Raw genomic sequence first — 19,210 nt, 5'->3', positions numbered from 1 at the left:
CATGTGATTGGCTGCTTAGAAAATAAGTGTTAACGAGCAGTTGGACAGGTGTACCTAATAAAGTGGCCGGTGAGTGTAGATTTGCAGTGTGTCTGTTACACTCTCTTACTTTGTGATAATTTAAATAAACATATGACAGATATGCTCCTTATATATCCTCCAATATCAACTGATCAACTGAGATATAAAAGGTATTAATTCAATTTGATTTGAATTTACAGATGGCCCCCGCAACAGTATAGGAGTTTTTATTGTGTTGCGTTGTATTACTTATTGTCTGAGCCCCAACTGATTTCTCTTACCCTAAATATCAATCCCATCTTGATGTACAAGCTAAGGGTTGAATGAACTGTATAAAGCGAAAACAGTATTGTTGTAGTGTGTGTGTGTGTGTGTGTGTGTGTGTGAGAAAGAGGTAGCGAACGGAAGAGCTTTGGATAACGTGAACGCGCCAGCCAGGAAGTGTCTATGCGCGCACTCGTTTCACGTTTGGTCCGTTTGGCCGGGTGGCAGTAGCTTGTGTAATTAATTTGTTCCAAACAAAGTAAGACTCACCCCGCAGAGGCCGGATGATACAAACAAACTAGGCAGTTTTTCCAACGGTTTGAATCTCTGAAATACATAGTGTAACGTTACCTGAAATGGGTCCCGGATAAAGGAAAGAATATTCCAGAAACACCGTGAACTGCGGGGTTTCGAGTGCGGGCAGGAGCGGTGCGGCCCGCCGCCGTGAAGGAGCTTAGCAGCCGGGAGAAGGAGAAGGAGTCAGCGGCAATTGTGTTTCAGAAACGGAATTCACTCTCGCCAAACTGAAGCCCCGTAAGTCTCCCTGTTTAATGTCAATAACAATTCGGCATTTAATCACAACCGAGCGCCAGGTGTTAGGGGATGTCATTTTATGTTGTCTAAAATAGGTAACGTTAGCAATATCAACCCTTTCAGCTAGTGTTAGCTTGATGTGGCTAATGGCATTAGCTTCTCGAAGACTGTAGGAGCGTTTGATTACATTACCTGTCCTGCGCTCTGTTGGAATATTATAGATTAGGAAACTGATAGCACTGAGAAACGAGCATTACAATTCACTCTTATATTATACAGTAATAAAATAGTAATGTGGGCGGTTATTTCTAGTCAGTAAAGCCAATACAGCTATTTTAGAGACAATATTTGAATCCCAACGTGTAGCACAATAATGTAATTGCCCTACACTCTTCAACGTCAATTTTATTAAAGTAATATCATAATGTTATTAAATAAAGATACTTTGCTAATTCCAATAAAGGGGGCTGACAAAACATCGTTAAAAAATAACGTTAGGTCAACGCTATGAGTTAGTGTGTATGATATGGATAGGCAATGTAGGATATATGTATCATTATAGATAGACACATGACAGTCCAAAACACGTGTGCCTTAAAATAAACGAACCTCTGTAGTCGGCAGGCTAACTTACATGTTACCAAGCTAACAACTCTGGGGACGGGTAGCTGCATTGTTAAGCTTACTAGCTAGCTTAATCAACATCACCCATGTTTTTAGTATACGTTCTGTACTGTAAGATGGCTGATAGCTGCTGTCCTTTGTTTGACATCCGACTGTCCATAGCAACTTGCTGTTTGTCCAAGCTAGCAACTTGCTGTTTCTATGCTAAGGAAACGAGGCAAGGCTCAACGTCGGTCTAATGCGGCTAATGTTATGTGCTGCCATATGATTCCCTTTGTGAGACACAATGTCCATGTTTCGTTCTGCATTGTTGTAGTTATTTAAAACCTGCTTTTAACAGGGAACCACTCCCCCTCCCTTCGGGTGTGTGGGTGTGTGTGTGTGTGTGTGAGAGAGATATTTACTCTGTTAAACCTTGCACATAGCACATATTTATGTTTATGAGACAATTATGGATATTACTACTATTTAACCCACTTGACTTTTAAATGTTCCTCTGCCTCAGGTCCCCATTCCTAACTACCCTTCCTGATTCTGTTCTGGGAGAGTTCAGACCAGTATCATCGCCAAGATAGCCGGGTCAGGCAGAAAGAGGCACACCTCAGATCCAGACCCCAGCAGCGGTAGCGATTCAGGCGACGGGCGGCCTGTTAGTGCCAAGTGCCTGAAGATGGCCAGCAGCGGTGGCAGTGGTGTGGCTGGTAATGAGACAGTGGTCCGGCGTCGTGGGGCTCAACACAGAGGAGCCAGCGGTAGGGACAACAGTTCAGACCTGTCCTCCAGTACCAGTAAGAAGAAACAAAAGGACCGGGCCAACCAGGAGAGCAGAGAGGCCAAGAGGGCAACCGCAACAGCCGCTGCAGCAGCAGATGGGGTTATTACAGAGGTCAAGAAAGGTAAGTTGTAATACAATTGTAATTGAGTAATGAGCTGATTATTTGTTGTGTTTATTATTAAAAAAATCTAATGGAAAAACAAATTACAACCACACTGCAGTATAGATACTGTAGTATATTATAAACGTAAAATACATAATGCAAAGATGATCAGGGATTTTAGTTGTTACCATTTGCTTTATATTGCGGTTTACACCTGTTTGATAACTGTAGCACACCCGTGTTAATGGAAAAGCTGGGTGTATTTTGTTGCACATCAGAACACTGAATGTAAAAAAACAATTCACAGGGCAACTTTTAATAATAAAAAAATTATAATATGGCCATTTGTGTTTGGAAAATGGCAAGAGCTAGTGCTAGTTATCTGCTTGCAGAATGACAATATTACTGTCACCATTCTGTCATTAAAAAAAACAGTGTTATCCTTTTGCTGTTAATTTCATCCAATTCATGCATTTATACACACGTGGATTAACCCCCTTTATACGGTTGTATGCCTTTCATTGAAGCGCTTGAGGCTGCATTTTTTTGTAGGAGGGCGGCAGTGGTAGATTTTCTTTTTCCTTTTTAAAAACATTCCCACGCAGACATTTGATAATAAGAATATGCCAACGTTTCCTGGTTTCAACATTTCCTTCTTAGTGGTGGTACTTAATAAACCCTGCTTTGTGTGTATTTTAAAGATACAGGGATGTGTCTTTTACAGCTGGAAATCACACAGGACAAATCTTTTTCTTTAGGAGTTTAAAAAGGGAGGGAACTTTAGTGTGTCTTACCTGACCATTACATTGTAATTATTGGTATTAAGTATTCTGCATAATCCTGGTACAAGTCTTGTAATTTAAATTTGTGGTTTCCCTTCACACTTCTTATTTATTCAGGTTTATCTGCTTGTTTATCCTTGTAGGTGTTCAAATAGAAAAACACTTTACTTCCTCATCCTTTCTCGGTTCAGAATCATTGCAGAATTGCAATAGCATTCCTGTGAAAGACATGCATGCCGCCGGTTCATCCCTGGAGGTACACATGCTGATGCAAGGAATACTACATTCCCCATAAGCCCTAATTCACAGCCCCCTTTCATACAACACTAAAGTCAGTGAAGATACAAGTCCCTCAAACAATGCAAAGCAGTTCTTTTATAATTTTACCACAGACAGAAGAGGTTTATTAAATGTTGAATATCTGCCAGTACTGAGGACCAATCAAGTGTTGCTATATCAACTGTTGTGTAGAACTGAATTATATCTCGCCCACCACTCACTTAATATATTTAGTGTTAAGTAATGGTGGAAAGTTGCAAAAAGTAAATAAGGCATAATATCTGTGTGGAAAGTGATTTTGTGTGCGGAAAGTAAATTGTGTATCTAACATTTTGTGTGTGTTCGTTCACACAGAAACAAACTTTTTATAGTTTTTTCACTCTTGCCTAAGTTGTCCATTATCCCATCCTCTTTCAATCACTCTGTTTTCTGATTTGCCTGGAGACATCGTTCTTGAGAGAATTGTGATGCATCTAAGAACAGATTATTTTCCCCACCCCTAATAATTAACCAGGAACAGCTCCAGTATAGCTACTTCACATTGGATCAATGCATTCTTTCTCCGGACTCCATCATGCTGGGGCTGGCGGCTGTTCTCATACAATCATACTACGTTCATAGACTAGACTTGCTTATGCAGTTAACACAGGTACATGAGTGTTTTGACTTGGTTTGAGTGTATCGCCAGTGTGATTTATCATGCTGGTTCCCACTAAAGGGCTTCATGTGTGTTGCAAAGTGTAACTGGTTTTCATTCAGTAATTTTCGCTATGGGAGCGTGAGCCCCAAATCTGTGCTACTTGGGTTTGTCGAAGTCATTAGAAAGCCTTTACCCTCTTTCTCTGTTTCTTCACCATCTTCTTCCAATACCTGCCAATGCTAACCCTCTTAGTACACACTATGGTAAAGTTTTAAACCATGTCTCACTGGTTGTCTTACTTTGCTGTCAGCAGCGCTCTTATCCATATTGACGGCAATTATCAGGCTTAATATAAAACCATTGTTACCGGCGGAAATAAACACTAGACTGATAAACTGCCCGGGACAGTATGTCGGCAAATGTTGGCTTATGGCATGTCGGTCAACACCACGCAATTGCAGAAGAGAAATAGGTTTTAGGGTAAACAGGGTTCAACCACATTGTTCCTCCATGAGATGGCACTGATGAGCTTAACATGTATCCAAAAGATTGTTTTAAATTGGTTGAGATTGTGTGTATTGGCCGATACGCGGTTGCCGTGTTTGCCGACAGGCGTCCACAGGCAGCTCTGTGTTGCTCGAGACGCTGCAGGTTACGTGCAGACCGTGCACTGCCCCTCCACCACTAGCACCTTGCACCATGGCAGTCTTAAATTACAAATCAAGCACTTTATTTTGATAGCTACTTTTTCAGGTTAATTGTTTTCTTAAATTATTATAGTGTCGACAAAGGACATTTATTCATTACCTGATTATATCTCTTATAAAACGTCAGAAAGCAATGCAGCATCAAGGCTGTGTTGTAGATGTTGATAAAAGCCTTTTACCCTTACACAATTAACCATATGCAGTGCACTAGGGGTGTGACGAGACACTTACTCCACGAGACGAGACACATCGCGGATTGGGTTCACAAGAACGAGACGAGATTTGATTTTTTTTTTTTTTTTTTAAAGAAATCCTCGATGAAATATATGAATGGAAAATAGTTTTTTTATTCAACTGAAAAATCACAAAATGCAAAACAATTTAGGTGCATTTTGAAATCAACTATGAATGATTAACTTTTGTTTTTTTTACTATTTTAATGAATTATATGCAGTAAAGGACGTGCAAACACTGCAAAATGTTTTGTATAAACTCTACCAACTGGCTTCTGCCCTGTACAATTGCCCTGCCCCTGACATCACATTGCCTCACGAGACAACTTTTCACCTCGACGAGAAATCTCGTCACGTTTTAATCTCGCGATATCTCGTAAAACGAGATCTCGTCACACCCTTACAGTGCACCCATCCTTATGATGCACATTGCACACATCATTTGAGTGATAGGAATATGAGATGATTGCATAAGTGACACTGGTTTGTTTAATATTTTTAAAGAAATGGCAGAGCAGATCCCGAAAACAAATCTAGTGTGGCAGGGTTTACATTAAAAAAAAATGTAAAATGAGGGAGCAAAAGCAGTATTGGCTCAAAATATCGGCAGCCCGTATCAGTCATCGGCTAAGGCTGATGAGAAAAAATTGGTATTGGCACTAAATAATTCATATCGGTCAATCCCTGGTTTGTGTGTGTCATATATATAATATTTAACTCCCACATATTGGTACCTGTATCCTCTTTAAATATCAATGGGGATTTTATCAAAGGTATTACAAATGGCAGGTAAATTGTTGCCATTGTTATCCCTGTATGCTTTTTTTGATGAGAGGAGATTTGATACTTCTTGCAATGATATGTGTTGTGTATGTGTATCATGATGAGGCTGAGTACAAGGCAACATGATCGATTTCAGTTCTTTTTAAATTATTATTTTTTTATTTTTATTGAGAGGCAGTTTTATTGATTATCCTCCCATTATTCATTTATACCTTGAGGTGCAGATAGAAATACTAAATCCACTCTGCTAGTCTTTCCCGCGCCATTAATGGACTTGCTGGCCTAAACTGTGGGAATCTGTATAAGTGGCCACTTCTGTTTTGCTAATACTGTGTTCATATCATGAATGTCGGTGTGGTGTTTAACCCAGTCATGAGAGTAAACTGTGGCGTGGCTTCAAGGGAAATGCAACTGTCATCAGCTGCAAGGGATTGGGTGTTGCTTGTGACCTTTTAAGTTTGAGAGACGGGGTGAGATAGAGTGAAGAAGTGAGCGACGGTGTTGCTGTTGAAGACTACATTAAAATACGGGTGTGTGCAAGCTCCATACATGACTTCTTTCCTGACAGGAAATCCATTGCTCAGTATACTTTTGAGAAAATAATTTATTAATAATAGCTGCTTCGACTTTAAGGTCACTATGGAGAATGGTACGTGTTTGATCTGTTGTACATGTTGGAATATTTTTATTGAGTTTCCATTCTTGACTTACTTTGAAAAGCGTGTATCATTTGACATTGTTTACTTGATATACAGTTCGTATGGCGCAGACAAATTTAGATGACCCGTCTGTGATTGCTGAGTTCACTGTACTGTCTGTTTTGGTCTGTGACTGAGTTCCCTGGACTGACCCACATATGAGTGCAATGATATGCCCTATGTAAATTTATGATCTGGTACATTTTCAATATGTATGTATGCATTCTCTCAGGGTAGAAGAGATACAGTATGTTCAGCACTTATCTTAAACTCCTGATTGTCTGTCTCTCTCTCTCTGTTTTTTTCTTCAAGATTCTTCTCTGGTTTCATGACCATGTGTGACTGTCCATTGCTTTGTGTTTTTCAGATGTTTTTGTGGACTGGAAGCAGAATGTCAATGAAGTGACTGTCAGACTGCGCTGTGGGGAGGGGGTGCAGAGGATTGAGGATATCGACACAACCTTTACTGATACACACTGCAATGTGTGCTTTCCAGGTAAGTCCTAGTAAAGCATGTAACATACATAGAAACTACAGTGGGGCATACATGAATAATAATACTAAAATACAACCTTGTTGAACTTGTCTCAAGAGTTTGCACATTTGATCTAATTTTTTAAAATCATTTTATTGTAAAGATTTTTTACATTAAATAATTCACCAATGGAGTAGGAACAGACAAACCCCCAAAAGACAGGACGGAACAAGACAAAACAAAACAAAAACATAAACTGCCAGTTCATATTCACCATACCAGTATGTACTGTATCTCTACAATCCAGTCCAAAAACCGGAAATAATGTCCACAGGTTTTGAAGATTCGGCGGGGCTTGTTGGCTAGTTTGACCATATAAGTTGAGTCTAGCTCTTCTCTAAAGACATCTGTTTGCGTGTTTACATTTTTCAGATGGACGGCAGTGGAGCTGCCAGTTGCAGGAGGAAATTGAGGCCTCGTGTAGCAAAGTTCAATACAAGGAGAAGGGAGGTTTCCTGCATGTCATCATGCACAAGAAGATTCCCTTTCACAGCTGGCCTTCGCTTAAGGTTATTCAAGAATAATTTTTTTTTATTTGTAGATAGATAGATAGATAGATAGATGTTGATCCCAATAAAATGGGAAAATCCAGTGTAACACCAAAATCAGTCACACAGCACAGAATATAAATGAAATACTAAGATAAAATATACATACAATACACATGAAGTAATAATAGGAATAAAATACAATTGTACTCCATAATACTGTATTATTTCATGAAAATATCTCATTTTAGTTCTGATTAACACCTCATAGACATTTAAACTGTAAATGGTGTCTTCAGCTCAGTTTGCGTTGGTTAAATAAAATGTTTTTACCCCTGTATACTTTGCTTCAGTCAAACAAAAAGGAGAAGGAGGCAGTACCTACGCAGACCAAAAAGGACAAGGACAAGGAGCTGGAGGTGAAACCTGTTGCTTTGGCATCATTAGAAAAACCCAAACTGTCGTCCTCGCAGCCAAAACTCCGGCCCCAGCCTCCCTCCTCACCTGCGCACAGCGAGTCAAGACGCAGCGGTGGCAAAGCTGAGCGGGGTTTCAAGCGCGGCATGAAAAACAAACCAGCGTGTGACAAGGCCACAACGGACTCTGGGGGGGTGAAAGCTGGAGATGGCCCAACCACCACCAGCAACCCTGTTGCAGTGACGCAAGGCGAGCCTCAGGAACCCAGTGCCAAGCGCACCGTTGTACTGCTGCCCAAGACAACCAAGGAGGCCCCGTCACCGGCCAACAAGGACGCACAATCTGTCAAGTCTACAGTAGCCAGTGGTAAAGCTCCACACACACACCTGCCCGCCGGTCGGAGCCCACAGGTGCAACACAAAGATGTACACAACAGAGCAGAGAGATTAGGCAATGGCCAGGAACAAAAACCAGAAGTGCCTGTTGCTGCTGGCAGCCATACTATCAAAACTCAGGTGAGAAAAGTTTTCATCTCAACTGGGTTGCGTTTATTTAGATATGTCAAACTGCACTTATTATAAAATAGTTTGCAGTTGTATATAGTATAGTTGTTTTAGTAATGTATATAAACACTGATTATAAGTGCCTGGATTTAAGTTGTGCTTTAATGTGTGACCAAATAGTTCACAGTATATCGTTCCCTACAACAAAACAAAAATGTCAGTCTGTGAGGCTAACGTTAGCTTAAGCATCTGACATACAGAGCTGTCTGAACTGCAGTATTGGGGATTGTCAGTCTGATAAAGTATTGCTGCAACTGCATGTTTGTTTTAATTAGCAAATGAATTGAAACTCCAAAGATATCCAGTTTACTATCACAAAGGTCTGAGAAAAACGGAAACATGCACGTTTAAGAAAATGTAACAAGGCTTGAACCTATTTTTTTATTTTTTTTGGTTGAAATGACTAAACTGTCAGCTCTTAACAATTGAATAACATTGAGTAACGTTAAGCATACCACAAATGTAATATGCCTTAACTGGTCTAATTTTAAGTTTTTCTTGTATGTAGACTTTTCTCAGAATGACTGGTTTGAACATAAACAACAAGCAATTTGATGCTGTTCATTTGGAATAATTTGTGATTGTGGTATATCGTTCTAAACATTGTTTCTCAAACTATAAAGACTACAACTACTGGACTGGAATTTTACATTATATATATTTTATAAATATTGAAATCACAATTTGGTCATTTCCTCAGCTCACTCCGTGCTATGATTAAATAAGATTACATCCAATAACACCATCTGGCCTGTGCGGGCTCTGCCTTTTCAAAAGCTTGAAATAGACACATTTTATCAAACATTATTACATACAGCAACCCCCTACCTTAATACTGCTTTTGAAAATAAACTTGTTACTTACTCGTTCACATAGAAGATTGCCTGATGAAGATGAGTACACCCGACAAAATACTAACTCTTTTTTTTTTTTTTTTTTTTTTTTTTTGTCTGCTGTGTGTAGTTTAGTGAAGTGTCTTAACACCATTTAGTTTAAAAAAAGAAAAGTCAGCTTTGAAGACCCCTGTAAAGGAAAAACTAACTACTATTGTACAGTACATGGCCCTGGTCTGAAGAATGTTTTCCTTCTAGATATTCACTGGTCCCCAGTACCTCCTAGGTTCTAGAGAGTGAAAAATTGTTCTCGTCACCTTTTCATGTCTTTTCTGATTCAGGTGGAGAAGGTAAACCAGTCTTCAGACAGGTTAGCAGCAACAGCACACGGCAGTGATAGACAACCAGCAGCTCTCGTCAGCACCGGTGACTGCCTCGAACCCGTCGGCTTTAACAACGGTGTGGAATCTGCCTCTCTAGAAACGCTGGGGGCTAGAACTGACTCTGAGCCAGAGCAAAAGCCTGTTGAGAAGGAATCGGAGCAGGGTACTCTGATCCGCCAGCAGCTTGAATCAAAAGAGGCAGGTTTGATATTGGCTGTCGGCGTGGCTGGCAAACAAAGCCAGTCCCTCGATCTAGCTCAGAGGCAGGTCAGCTGTGACGAAGAGGAGAAGCAGGACCAGTCGAAGGAGGAGCCTCCTTTGGAAATGAGACAACAGGAAGGTTAGAAAAGAAGGTTTGGGGAATGTAGAGGTCTCGGGGTGTGGTTATCATACATGCCTCAAAGTTTCATTGCTGTGTTGTATCCCAACTTCTTTTCATTTGTATGTATAAATGTAGAATTGTTCCAACCCCAATTTGTCACAAAGTCTATTGATGGGCAATGTATGTAGTTTGATGTAGCAATAACAAACAAACGTTTGTACACATTCAGGTTTGTTGCTGTAAAGTTTTCAAAGTGGATTTATATAGCCATTAAAAATTAGCTGGTTGATACTTGGATATCTTCCTACAGTCCCAGAGCCAATGGTTAACCTGCAATTTGTGAAGAATGATTCGTACGAGAAGAGCACGGACCTGATGGTGGTTAATGTTTACATGAAGGGGATCTGCAGGGACACGGCCAGGGTCATCTTCAGGGAGCAGGACTTCACCCTCATCTTCCAGACAAGGTAGTGAATGTGATTACGCTTCACAGAAAGGATGGTTATGCCCTTTCGGAGTGCTTTAATGTCCATAAAAAAACAACCTGTGAATGACCTTTTTATATGTCATCCTTTCACAGTGATACTAACTTTCTGCGGCTTCATTCAGATTGTGGTCCAAACACAGTCTTCAAATGGCAAGTCAAACTCAGGTACGTGTTGCAGTCACTGTTGCCAGTCAAACGCTTTTCAATGTTTTTTCAAATTAAAAAAAAAAATTAATCTTTAAATGGGTAGTTGGAGGGAGTAGATATTGCATGGTTTAATGTGTACTTTTTTAATAGAATTTCACCAGAAAACCTAGTCAGCATCTTCAACATCGATAACAAATTGGGAGCACTTATTGGGGCCTAATGAGCCATGAAAAAAAAGTGCTTTACCAGGTTAAACACACGAATAAGTAGTACGTTGTAGCCAAGAACCTGAATTCCACTGTGATCACACTTCACTTAGTCCCCAATGTTCTACTTGTATTGCCTTACATACTAAGCCCAAAGGTATTTAGTGTAGAAGGCATTAAGAGACATTTGTCCTGTGTCATTATTTCTTAAGTAGTCACAATAGGCATCAGGCCATTCATTAACCATTGCTTGTTTTATAAATGAAAAGTTCCTTTTAAAGGAGCAGGTTTTAATGTCTAGTCATTCCCAAAACACTAAAAGATTAGTGGTGAGCTGTTGCCTTGTGTCACTCTTTAGTCTTTTAATCTGACCTGTCTCCTTTTTACTCTCTCGTGCCGTAATCAGGAATTTGATCCAGCCTGAGCAGTGCAGCTACTCCTTCACCCCGTCCCGACTGGACATCACCCTAAAGAAAAGGCACAGCCAGCGCTGGGGGGGCTTGGAGGCCCCCGCCACACAAGGTTCTGCCAGGCTTCTACTCGTTCACACTATACAGTTATAGATTTTTGCAGTTGCATGTGTAGTGAAATTCTAGACTGTTGTTACATTCTCAATGTCAGTTACAACTTGAAAACACATGATCATCAAATCAACACATTATAATTGTACATGAAATCTAGGCAAACACCTTTCAAAAACTAGCTTTTGAACAATATACTTAAAGCTACAGTACGTGTACTTTATGATTCAAGAGCAGGTTAAATATTAGTGGGGACTTGTTTTTCTCACACAGACAAATGACCTGTGTGTTTGTACAAAGACCCACACCTGGCATGGTGTGTGTATGTGTGTTTCTTTACTGTAGGTGTCTACATTTGTATGTGTTCTTTAGGGTAGCTCTAAATTACAGGAATTTGAACTTTGTAACTTAGCTAGTAAGTAGATACGGGTGTCAGGCTATCCTGCTAACCTTATGTGGCATGCAGACTGTGTGACACGCAAGGCCTGGTGCCCTTGAGAGCCCAAAAACTGGTTCCAAATAGTTTATTTTGTTTATTTTTATTTTTATTTTAGAAATTACTTCTCAATAACTTCTTTGGAAGTTTCAATTACGATGTAATTTGCTTCTAATTACAGGAAAAAAAGAGACAGTTAATTTGGTACACACAGCTCAGCTAAACATGAAAAAAAAGGTCAAACCATATATTTCATAATATATGGAGAATAAAGTTCCAACAATAAATTACACTGAATATATCAGCAAGTGATTTAAAAAAAAAAAAGAGAGAGAAAGATCTTTTGGGTAATTCGGATAAACTGGAGGCCAACCACCGTGAAATGAACAAAGTAAGCATCCACAACCCCATGTAAGTGGGGTGTGCAGCATAACTGTGTGCGTGTTATTTGGTGTGACGTTGTTTTACAAGACAGAGAGCAAGCGCGGTTGTGCAACAAGCAGTTAACTGCCAGCTATAACGACACAGTTGTGCTGCTTGGGAAAAAAGTAGGATAGGCGCCTTGTTTCTGTATGTTTAGTTACTTTGTTTGTGTCATAGGCAAATTTTATTTCTGTCCACCGTTTTTAGAGCCGGTGTCACACGATCTACACTTCAGAGAGCCGCGGTCGCGCGACCTCCACTTAGAAATCGATTGTGTGGGAGTCGTCAGGGACCTCATGGTGCATCCAGGTGCACCTCGTAAACTAGAAAATCTATACTCAAATATCTACAAATGTTGTTTCAAAACGGGAAAGTTTCAATTTCTTTCTGTCCTTCGTTGAAATACATCTGTCATTCCCTTCTTGTTTTCAATACATTATTTTTAATGGTATGCTAAAATAACATCAATATTTTATTTTTATTTGGAAGAAAATTAATTTTTTTTAAGTTTTCAGCAAACCCCACAATATTCTTGTAAAACATGTCCCCAAGAACCTTTGATTAATTACAAGTTTTTTTACCGTATGATTCTTTTTATAATTAGGTGCTTACCCCATACACATACATTTTATATAGGTATATTATGAAATTGGATTCTACTGCTCCGTGCTCTGCGCTTTGTTGTCCTTTGCCAATCGCAAGCCTGATATATTTACTTTGGTTTAAATGGAGTTTTCTCCAGTTTTTCTCATAATTGGTACAAAATGACCTACTTTTTCCAATCAAACCTCGAAAGTATAATCTGGTAAAATGCTGTAACTGTAAAAATAAATTTAAGATTGTTAGTACAGCAATATATGGGAGTCAGCTGTTTGTTTAAATTGCAGAAACCATAGTAGTCACATAGTCAGCATTGTTAAATCAACTACTGTAAAGAATAAAAAGTGTGAATATTTTTTTATTTATTTATTATAGGAACTTTTTTATTTTTCAAAAGAATGCCCATATGAAGATTGCTTAACACCAGAGTTTACAACTATTCATGTCCAGTAGGGTCCAGACCTTCATCTTCTAACCACAAGCTCCATTCTCCTCTGTTTAAGGTGCAGTGGGTGGCGCCAAGGTTGCTGTACCCTCCAGCCCTTCGTGCATTGAAAAGAGCCAGCCGGGCAGCAGCCAGCATAGCCTCCCAGCCAAGGAGGAGCCTCCAAGGGTCGGAGAGGAGAAACCTAAGCCCCCCAAGGCCTCATCTAGAGTGGAGGATGGCGGTCTAGATAACGTTGCTCCTCGCACGGTCTCTGAGCCCACTGTTACCACGGTGAGCAGAAAAACAAAAAACTGAAGAAATGGGGCCAAATAAAGTACACTGCTTGGTTTGGTCTTATCAGCCTGGCATCATATTCATATCAGTCTTAGAATAGAAAGGGGAGAACAGAAGAGATAGTGACAATATAAACTTGACGTGAAAAAAAAAAATCTATATTACAGTGTGCTCCAATCCAAGCAGAAATGAAGATGAAAATTTAATGGTTCCAATTTGTAGAAATGGTGTGCCTATCTTTCCTGTTTCAGCCTAAACCTACCTGCATGGTGCAGCCCATGACCCATGCACCTCCTGCCGGCAGTGAGCGCCATGAAGAAGAGGAGGAGAAGAAGGTGTGCCTGCCTGGTTTTACAGGATTGGTCAACCTCGGCAACACCTGTTTCATGAACAGTGTCATCCAATCCCTGTCCAACACCAGAGAACTCAGGGATTACTTCCATGGTAAATAGCGTCCAGTTTGTTTGTGGCCGGTCGCACATTATATTACATAGGCAAATTGTAATGCTATTCTGATAAGACCTTGTTAATTCTGAGCAAATGCATAATCTATTACACTACTTTATTCTTCTGCCAAAGGCAGAACCCTTTTATGTTGCTTGGAAATAAGACGGGGTGGGTTTTATTTGTGCCTGGGTACACAGATACATAGTTAATGCTATCTTTATGATTTCCTCATTAATTCTTGTTGTTTTGAAGGCCTCTGCTTGGGGATAGTCCTAGCAACTGCTAACATCAAAAACGGTGCCAATTGGCCCAGAAGAGCAAATTTAACAAGGATTGTGTAACCTCCTTTAGGTTCATCCAAACATGCCAGAAAAGCTGTAGTTTCTGCAGTTCAAGCATTTAAAACATTTAAATAATTCCTGCAAAATCCAAGTTAGTTTGGACATGATGCATTGACTATGAATGTTGTAGGGGTAATACTTAAGCTGATTAAACTATACATTACATACAAATACAAAGGGCTATAGTGTGTGTGTGTGTGTGTGTGTGTGTGTGTGTGTGTGTGTGTATATATATATATATATATATATATATATATATATATATATATATATATATATATATATATATATATATTATATTATATTTTAAACATTCATTATAGCTAAAAACAGCAGCAAACGCAAGGAGACTGTCTTACAACACACACTCATGCCAATACATTTATAATGTTTACAAAATTGCATTTTGGTCTCTGTGTTTCAATAGGGTTTTAGAATTGACTTTTGGCCCATTTTCATATTTCACAGGAAGTCTATGTCTAAGCTCCCAGTGACTTCTGTGGTTTAATGTATGTTTGGTACCATTGTCTCAAGCCTAATTTTCTTTGCCCCTGCAGATCGAGCTTTTGAGGCAGAAATCAACTGCAACAATCCACTAGGAACAGGAGGCAGGCTAGCCATTGGCTTTGCTGTGCTGCTCAGGGCCCTTTGGAAAGGAACACACCACGCTTTCCAACCTTCAAAACTCAAGGTATACAGGCAGCAGCACTCACAGATTTTCCTGTTGAAGAAAAATATTACATTATTATTAAAAATGACTTATTTTTGCTTCTGTTTTACTTTGGAAGTGTTCACCTGTCCTGGACTGCATGGATCACATTTTTGTTTTAAATTCCCTCTACCCTCAGGAGAAACTTGCTCATGCTGAACGTAGCAAGGACAATATGATCAGTGTTGTAATTTTCCTTCTCCTTCCTCTTTGTCATTTGTTTGCAACTGTACAGGCAATCGTGGCCAGTAAAGCCAGTCAGTTTACAGGTTACGCCCAGCACGATGCCCAGGAATTCATGGCTTTTTTGCTGGACGGGCTCCACGAGGACTTGAATCGCATCCAGAATAAACCTTACACAGAGACGGTGGACTCTGACGGACGGCTGGATGAGGTGGGTGGTTCTCACCTAGGAGATATTGTAAAGGTGGTCTGGTTGTGAAGTCTCTGGCAGGAAATGCACTGCAGTTGCTGCTGTGATTAGTGACTTGTTAAAAAAAACTTCTCATATATAATCTGTCGAAATAACGACTGTTCCTTCCTACAGTTTAGTCAAGCCTTGGCCTGAAGGTGTGTCTTGTCTTTTGGTGCAGGTGGTGGCTGAGGAGGCATGGCAGAGGCACAAGATGAGAAATGATTCCTTCATAGTGGACCTCTTCCAAGGCCAGTTTAAATCTAAGCTTGTCTGCCCCACATGCTCCAAGGTAACACACAATACCATTCCACAAAATGCTTTGCTTTCTTAAAAGTAAGTGCTTTTAAATGTTTGCCTTGTTTTGGTGATGACTAACCAACTCCCTTTTGTTTTCTGCTTACTTATCTCATTTCTTCAGGTTTCCATCACTTTTGACCCTTTCCTTTACCTGCCTGTGCCCTTGCCACAGAAACAAAAGGTGCTCTCAGTTTTCTACTTTGCCAAGGAACCTCATAAAAAACCCATCAAGGTAAGATAAAATAACTGGTTTCCCACTCTGTCAATTAACAATGTATTGCAGAAATGGGGCTTTGCTTTAAGCAAATGTAAAGATGTGTTCCAGGTGACGCACTCTCTAATGTACCTTTTTTATGCATATTTGTGTCTCAGTTTTTAGTGAGTGTGAGCAAGGATAACTCCAGCACCGCTGAAGTCCTCGAATCCATCTCCAAGAGTGTCAGGGTCAAACCAGAGAACCTTAGGCTGGCAGAGGTTTGATATTTCAAATATTCATGTTTTTTGTACTCATTATGTGGGTGTGGAACTAAATATAATCCTGATATATTCACAGCTATGACAAGCAGTGATTGTCATTTCCTACTGTTCACTCTCAGGCTACACTCTCTCTGGTTTATGGTCTCTGAAACGCCAGAGCCGTGTGAATGCAAGGTGTAAACGTAGCAAAGATATTAGTTCATAAACCAAAATGTAGCAACGTAAATGTAGCCTCACTTAGCACAAATGGAACAATCCAAAATGGCTTGCTTTAGGACAAAGCTGGACTTTTTTTTTCTTCTTTCTCTCAGGTGGGGAAGAACCGCTTTCAGCGCATGTTCTCGCCGTCCCATTCCCTGGACATGGTGTCCTCCTCTGACATGTTGTTCTGCTTTGAGGTGCTTTCCAAAGACATGGCCAAGGAGAGAGTGGTATTGCTTCGAGTGCAGCAGGTAATTACAACCAAGTCCTGATTTTACATTTTTACAACGTATTACATGTCATTGTTCACAGATATTGAGTTGACTTTGTTCGCCCTACAGAGACTACAGGTCCCTAATATCCCCATCTCAAAGTGTGCTGCCTGCCTGAAGCCTCCAGTGTCTGAGGAAGACAAGCTGAAGCGGTGCACTCGCTGCTATCGTGTGGGCTACTGCAATCAGTGAGTTCAAGTAGAAGATGCTGTCTCAGCCATGCAGCAAATTACTCACCAAGATTGTTAGAAACAGATTTGTTGGAGGGAAAAATGTTTCTAATATACACTGAGGCATCAATTTTCTTCTGAAATTAAACACATTAACATTTCAATGAACTTGTTAACTCCCTTCCCAGAGTGTGTCAGAGGACCCACTGGCCCAATCACAAGGGTCTGTGTCGACCCAACACAGAGAACGTGGGCCTGCCCTTCTTGGTCAGCGTGCCGGAGTCCCGCCTCTCCTCTGCTCGTCTCACTCAGCTACTAGAGGGTTACTCCAGGTACGTGGTCTAACTTAAACTTTGTTTTTCTTTACATAAGTTGTAGCGGTATATTTTCAAGGAAGAAAGGAAACCCTGTCTGAATTTTATTTTGGTCTCCTTTTAATGAAAGTGATTTTGACAACTCCCATTTGACTTACAACTGAGCATATTTAGCCCGCTTTAAATACCAAGATATATATTCTTTATTGCCACTCAGGCAAAAAATACAGAGAAATTATTTTTAGTTCATATCGCCTAGCCCTAATGTCAGCATTCCAACATGGACACAACTCTTAACAGTTAGCTGCTTTTGTGGAAGGAAATTCTTTACTTGTCTGTCACCATGACACCTGGCACTTGCCAGATAACACATAATTAGAGAACATAATTGCGTGTCACATTTAGTGTATGCTAGAGTATGCATGGTTGATTTTAGGTCAAGATCACTGGTAGGAATCCCTCATTTATAAATGCAGTGAGCTGTTATTGTAATCACTCTGTCTCTCTGTGCAGGTTTTCCATCAACGTGTTCCAGCCTCCTTTCCAGTCGGGTAGGACATCCCCCGAAACATCCCAGTGCCGGGTTGACCTTCCCCCAATCCCAGCAGGCTCTCCTAAGGGTCTTGGGACAGGGGACGAAGCCATGGGTGATAGCCTTACTGTAGGAGCAGGTGATCTGGAGCTGGAGAGTCACTCCCTGCTGCCTGAGTCCCAAGTGAAGAATCCTCAGGCCTCAGCCCTCCAGTCTAGGGACTCAGATTCCCTCTCCTCCTCCCAGACCTCACTCTCCACCACGCGGACTTCAGATTCAGGATTTTCTGAGCCAATCTCATCCACTTCCTGCTGCTCTCTGGACCCTCATGCTGAAAAAGAGACGTCCTGTGAGAAGGCAGTGCGGCCAGAAGGTAATAACAAAGCTATTGACAGACTTCAATATTTCTGGGATCTTTTTTGTCTCTACATCCCTTTCACACATTCGTTATTCTTGACACTTCTTTGCAGCTGCAGTAACAGGATATCAGCATCCAAGTGAATCTGCGTCAGGTCATGCCAGTCAGTTCTACATAGCTCTGCTGGACTCTAACCACAAGGAACAAAAGCTGGATGAGAAAGGTATGGGGCAGAATTGTCTAAACATTTGATATTCAAATGTTCAAAATTGCATGTTCAGACTGTCAGAGAGGTGTTGATCTACTGTTACACTATTATAATGTTCAGGACCATAGTGTGTGGTGTATTCCACTATGTGACAAGCTGAGTTTCCATTGTCCTGTAATTACCGGTCACTGACCCGAGGAGGAAAAAAAAAAAAGTGCGTGTGCGTGTGTGTGTGTGTGTGTAGACAAATATATATATATATATATACACACACACACACACACAAATATGCATACATTTTTTGCTGTATGTACTGTTACTTAAGATTGCAAAGTCCAACACTTGCACTGTCTCTCTCTCTCTCTTTCTCCCCCCCCCTCCCTGCAGAGGACCTTCTGGCGGACCTCCCTGAAGACGCAACCCTGGAGTTGGTGTGGAAAAACAACGAGCGTCTGAAGGAGTATGTCTTGGTGAGCTCTAAGGAGCTGGAGTACGAAGAGGACCCCGGCTCTCTGAGTGAGACAGCCAGAGCGGGACACTTCACCCTGGAGCAGTGCCTTAACCTCTTCACAAAGCCAGAGGTGCTAGCACCAGAGGAGGCATGGTAGGGATCTTTATTTTGTGATTACAATCTAAAACAATACAACATTGTCTTTATCATTCTTGTTTCTTTTTTGTTTACTGTCCAAGGTTGAATTTGCAGCACATGGAGCATTTTCTCATTCCAGTTCCAGTTCTCGGCTACTCATTAAATAAAAATACAGAACGTTGTGACAATTTTCTTCCAAATTGACCTTAGCGCAGTCCTTCGTTTATGAGGTGACATAATATAAACCAACTAAGGCAAATTATCCCAAAACAGAGACAGTGGCAACATCTGATAGCTGGCAGTTAGTTCTCCACGATATTGGGAAAAAATCTAACATTCCACTCCCCCCCCCCCC

The 19,210-nt window shown here is 40.6% G+C and overlaps 1 protein-coding gene across 6 annotated transcripts in view; it reads left to right on the top strand.

Annotated features, from left to right (window-relative positions):
- The first annotated feature begins 462 nt into the window (after nt 1–462).
- Nucleotides 463–19,210, top strand: part of usp19 (ubiquitin specific peptidase 19) — a 27,125-nt gene continuing 8,377 nt past the window's right edge. The window contains exons 1-23 of one of the 6 annotated variants that reach the window (XM_034876040.1): nt 463–819; nt 1,949–2,339; nt 6,811–6,939; nt 7,351–7,487; nt 7,820–8,398; nt 9,621–10,002; nt 10,295–10,451; nt 10,565–10,636; nt 11,231–11,346; nt 12,412–12,513; nt 13,308–13,522; nt 13,777–13,969; nt 14,871–15,004; nt 15,258–15,416; nt 15,616–15,726; nt 15,856–15,966; nt 16,107–16,208; nt 16,523–16,663; nt 16,754–16,872; nt 17,043–17,186; nt 17,682–18,073; nt 18,171–18,281; nt 18,654–18,870. In XM_034876040.1, coding sequence (XP_034731931.1) covers nt 2,114–2,339; nt 6,811–6,939; nt 7,351–7,487; nt 7,820–8,398; nt 9,621–10,002; nt 10,295–10,451; nt 10,565–10,636; nt 11,231–11,346; nt 12,412–12,513; nt 13,308–13,522; nt 13,777–13,969; nt 14,871–15,004; nt 15,258–15,416; nt 15,616–15,726; nt 15,856–15,966; nt 16,107–16,208; nt 16,523–16,663; nt 16,754–16,872; nt 17,043–17,186; nt 17,682–18,073; nt 18,171–18,281; nt 18,654–18,870 — 4,049 coding nt within the window. In that variant the 5' untranslated portion in view covers nt 463–819; nt 1,949–2,113. Of the gene's footprint in view, nt 820–1,948; nt 2,340–6,810; nt 6,940–7,350; nt 7,488–7,819; nt 8,401–9,619; nt 10,003–10,294; nt 10,452–10,564; nt 10,637–11,230; nt 11,347–12,411; nt 12,514–13,307; nt 13,523–13,776; nt 13,970–14,870; nt 15,005–15,257; nt 15,417–15,615; nt 15,727–15,855; nt 15,967–16,106; nt 16,209–16,522; nt 16,664–16,753; nt 16,873–17,042; nt 17,187–17,681; nt 18,074–18,170; nt 18,282–18,653; nt 18,871–19,210 lie in introns of all 6 variants that reach the window. The other 5 variants (XM_034876041.1, XM_034876044.1, XM_034876043.1 and 2 more) reach the window with 5 other exon arrangements.

The sequence above is a fragment of the Etheostoma cragini genome, chromosome 7, assembly GCF_013103735.1.
Source record: "Etheostoma cragini isolate CJK2018 chromosome 7, CSU_Ecrag_1.0, whole genome shotgun sequence".
Taxonomy (NCBI): Eukaryota; Metazoa; Chordata; class Actinopteri; order Perciformes; family Percidae; genus Etheostoma; species Etheostoma cragini.
Note: the sequence above shows the minus strand (reverse complement) of the source record. Positions and strands in the feature narration are given on the sequence as shown.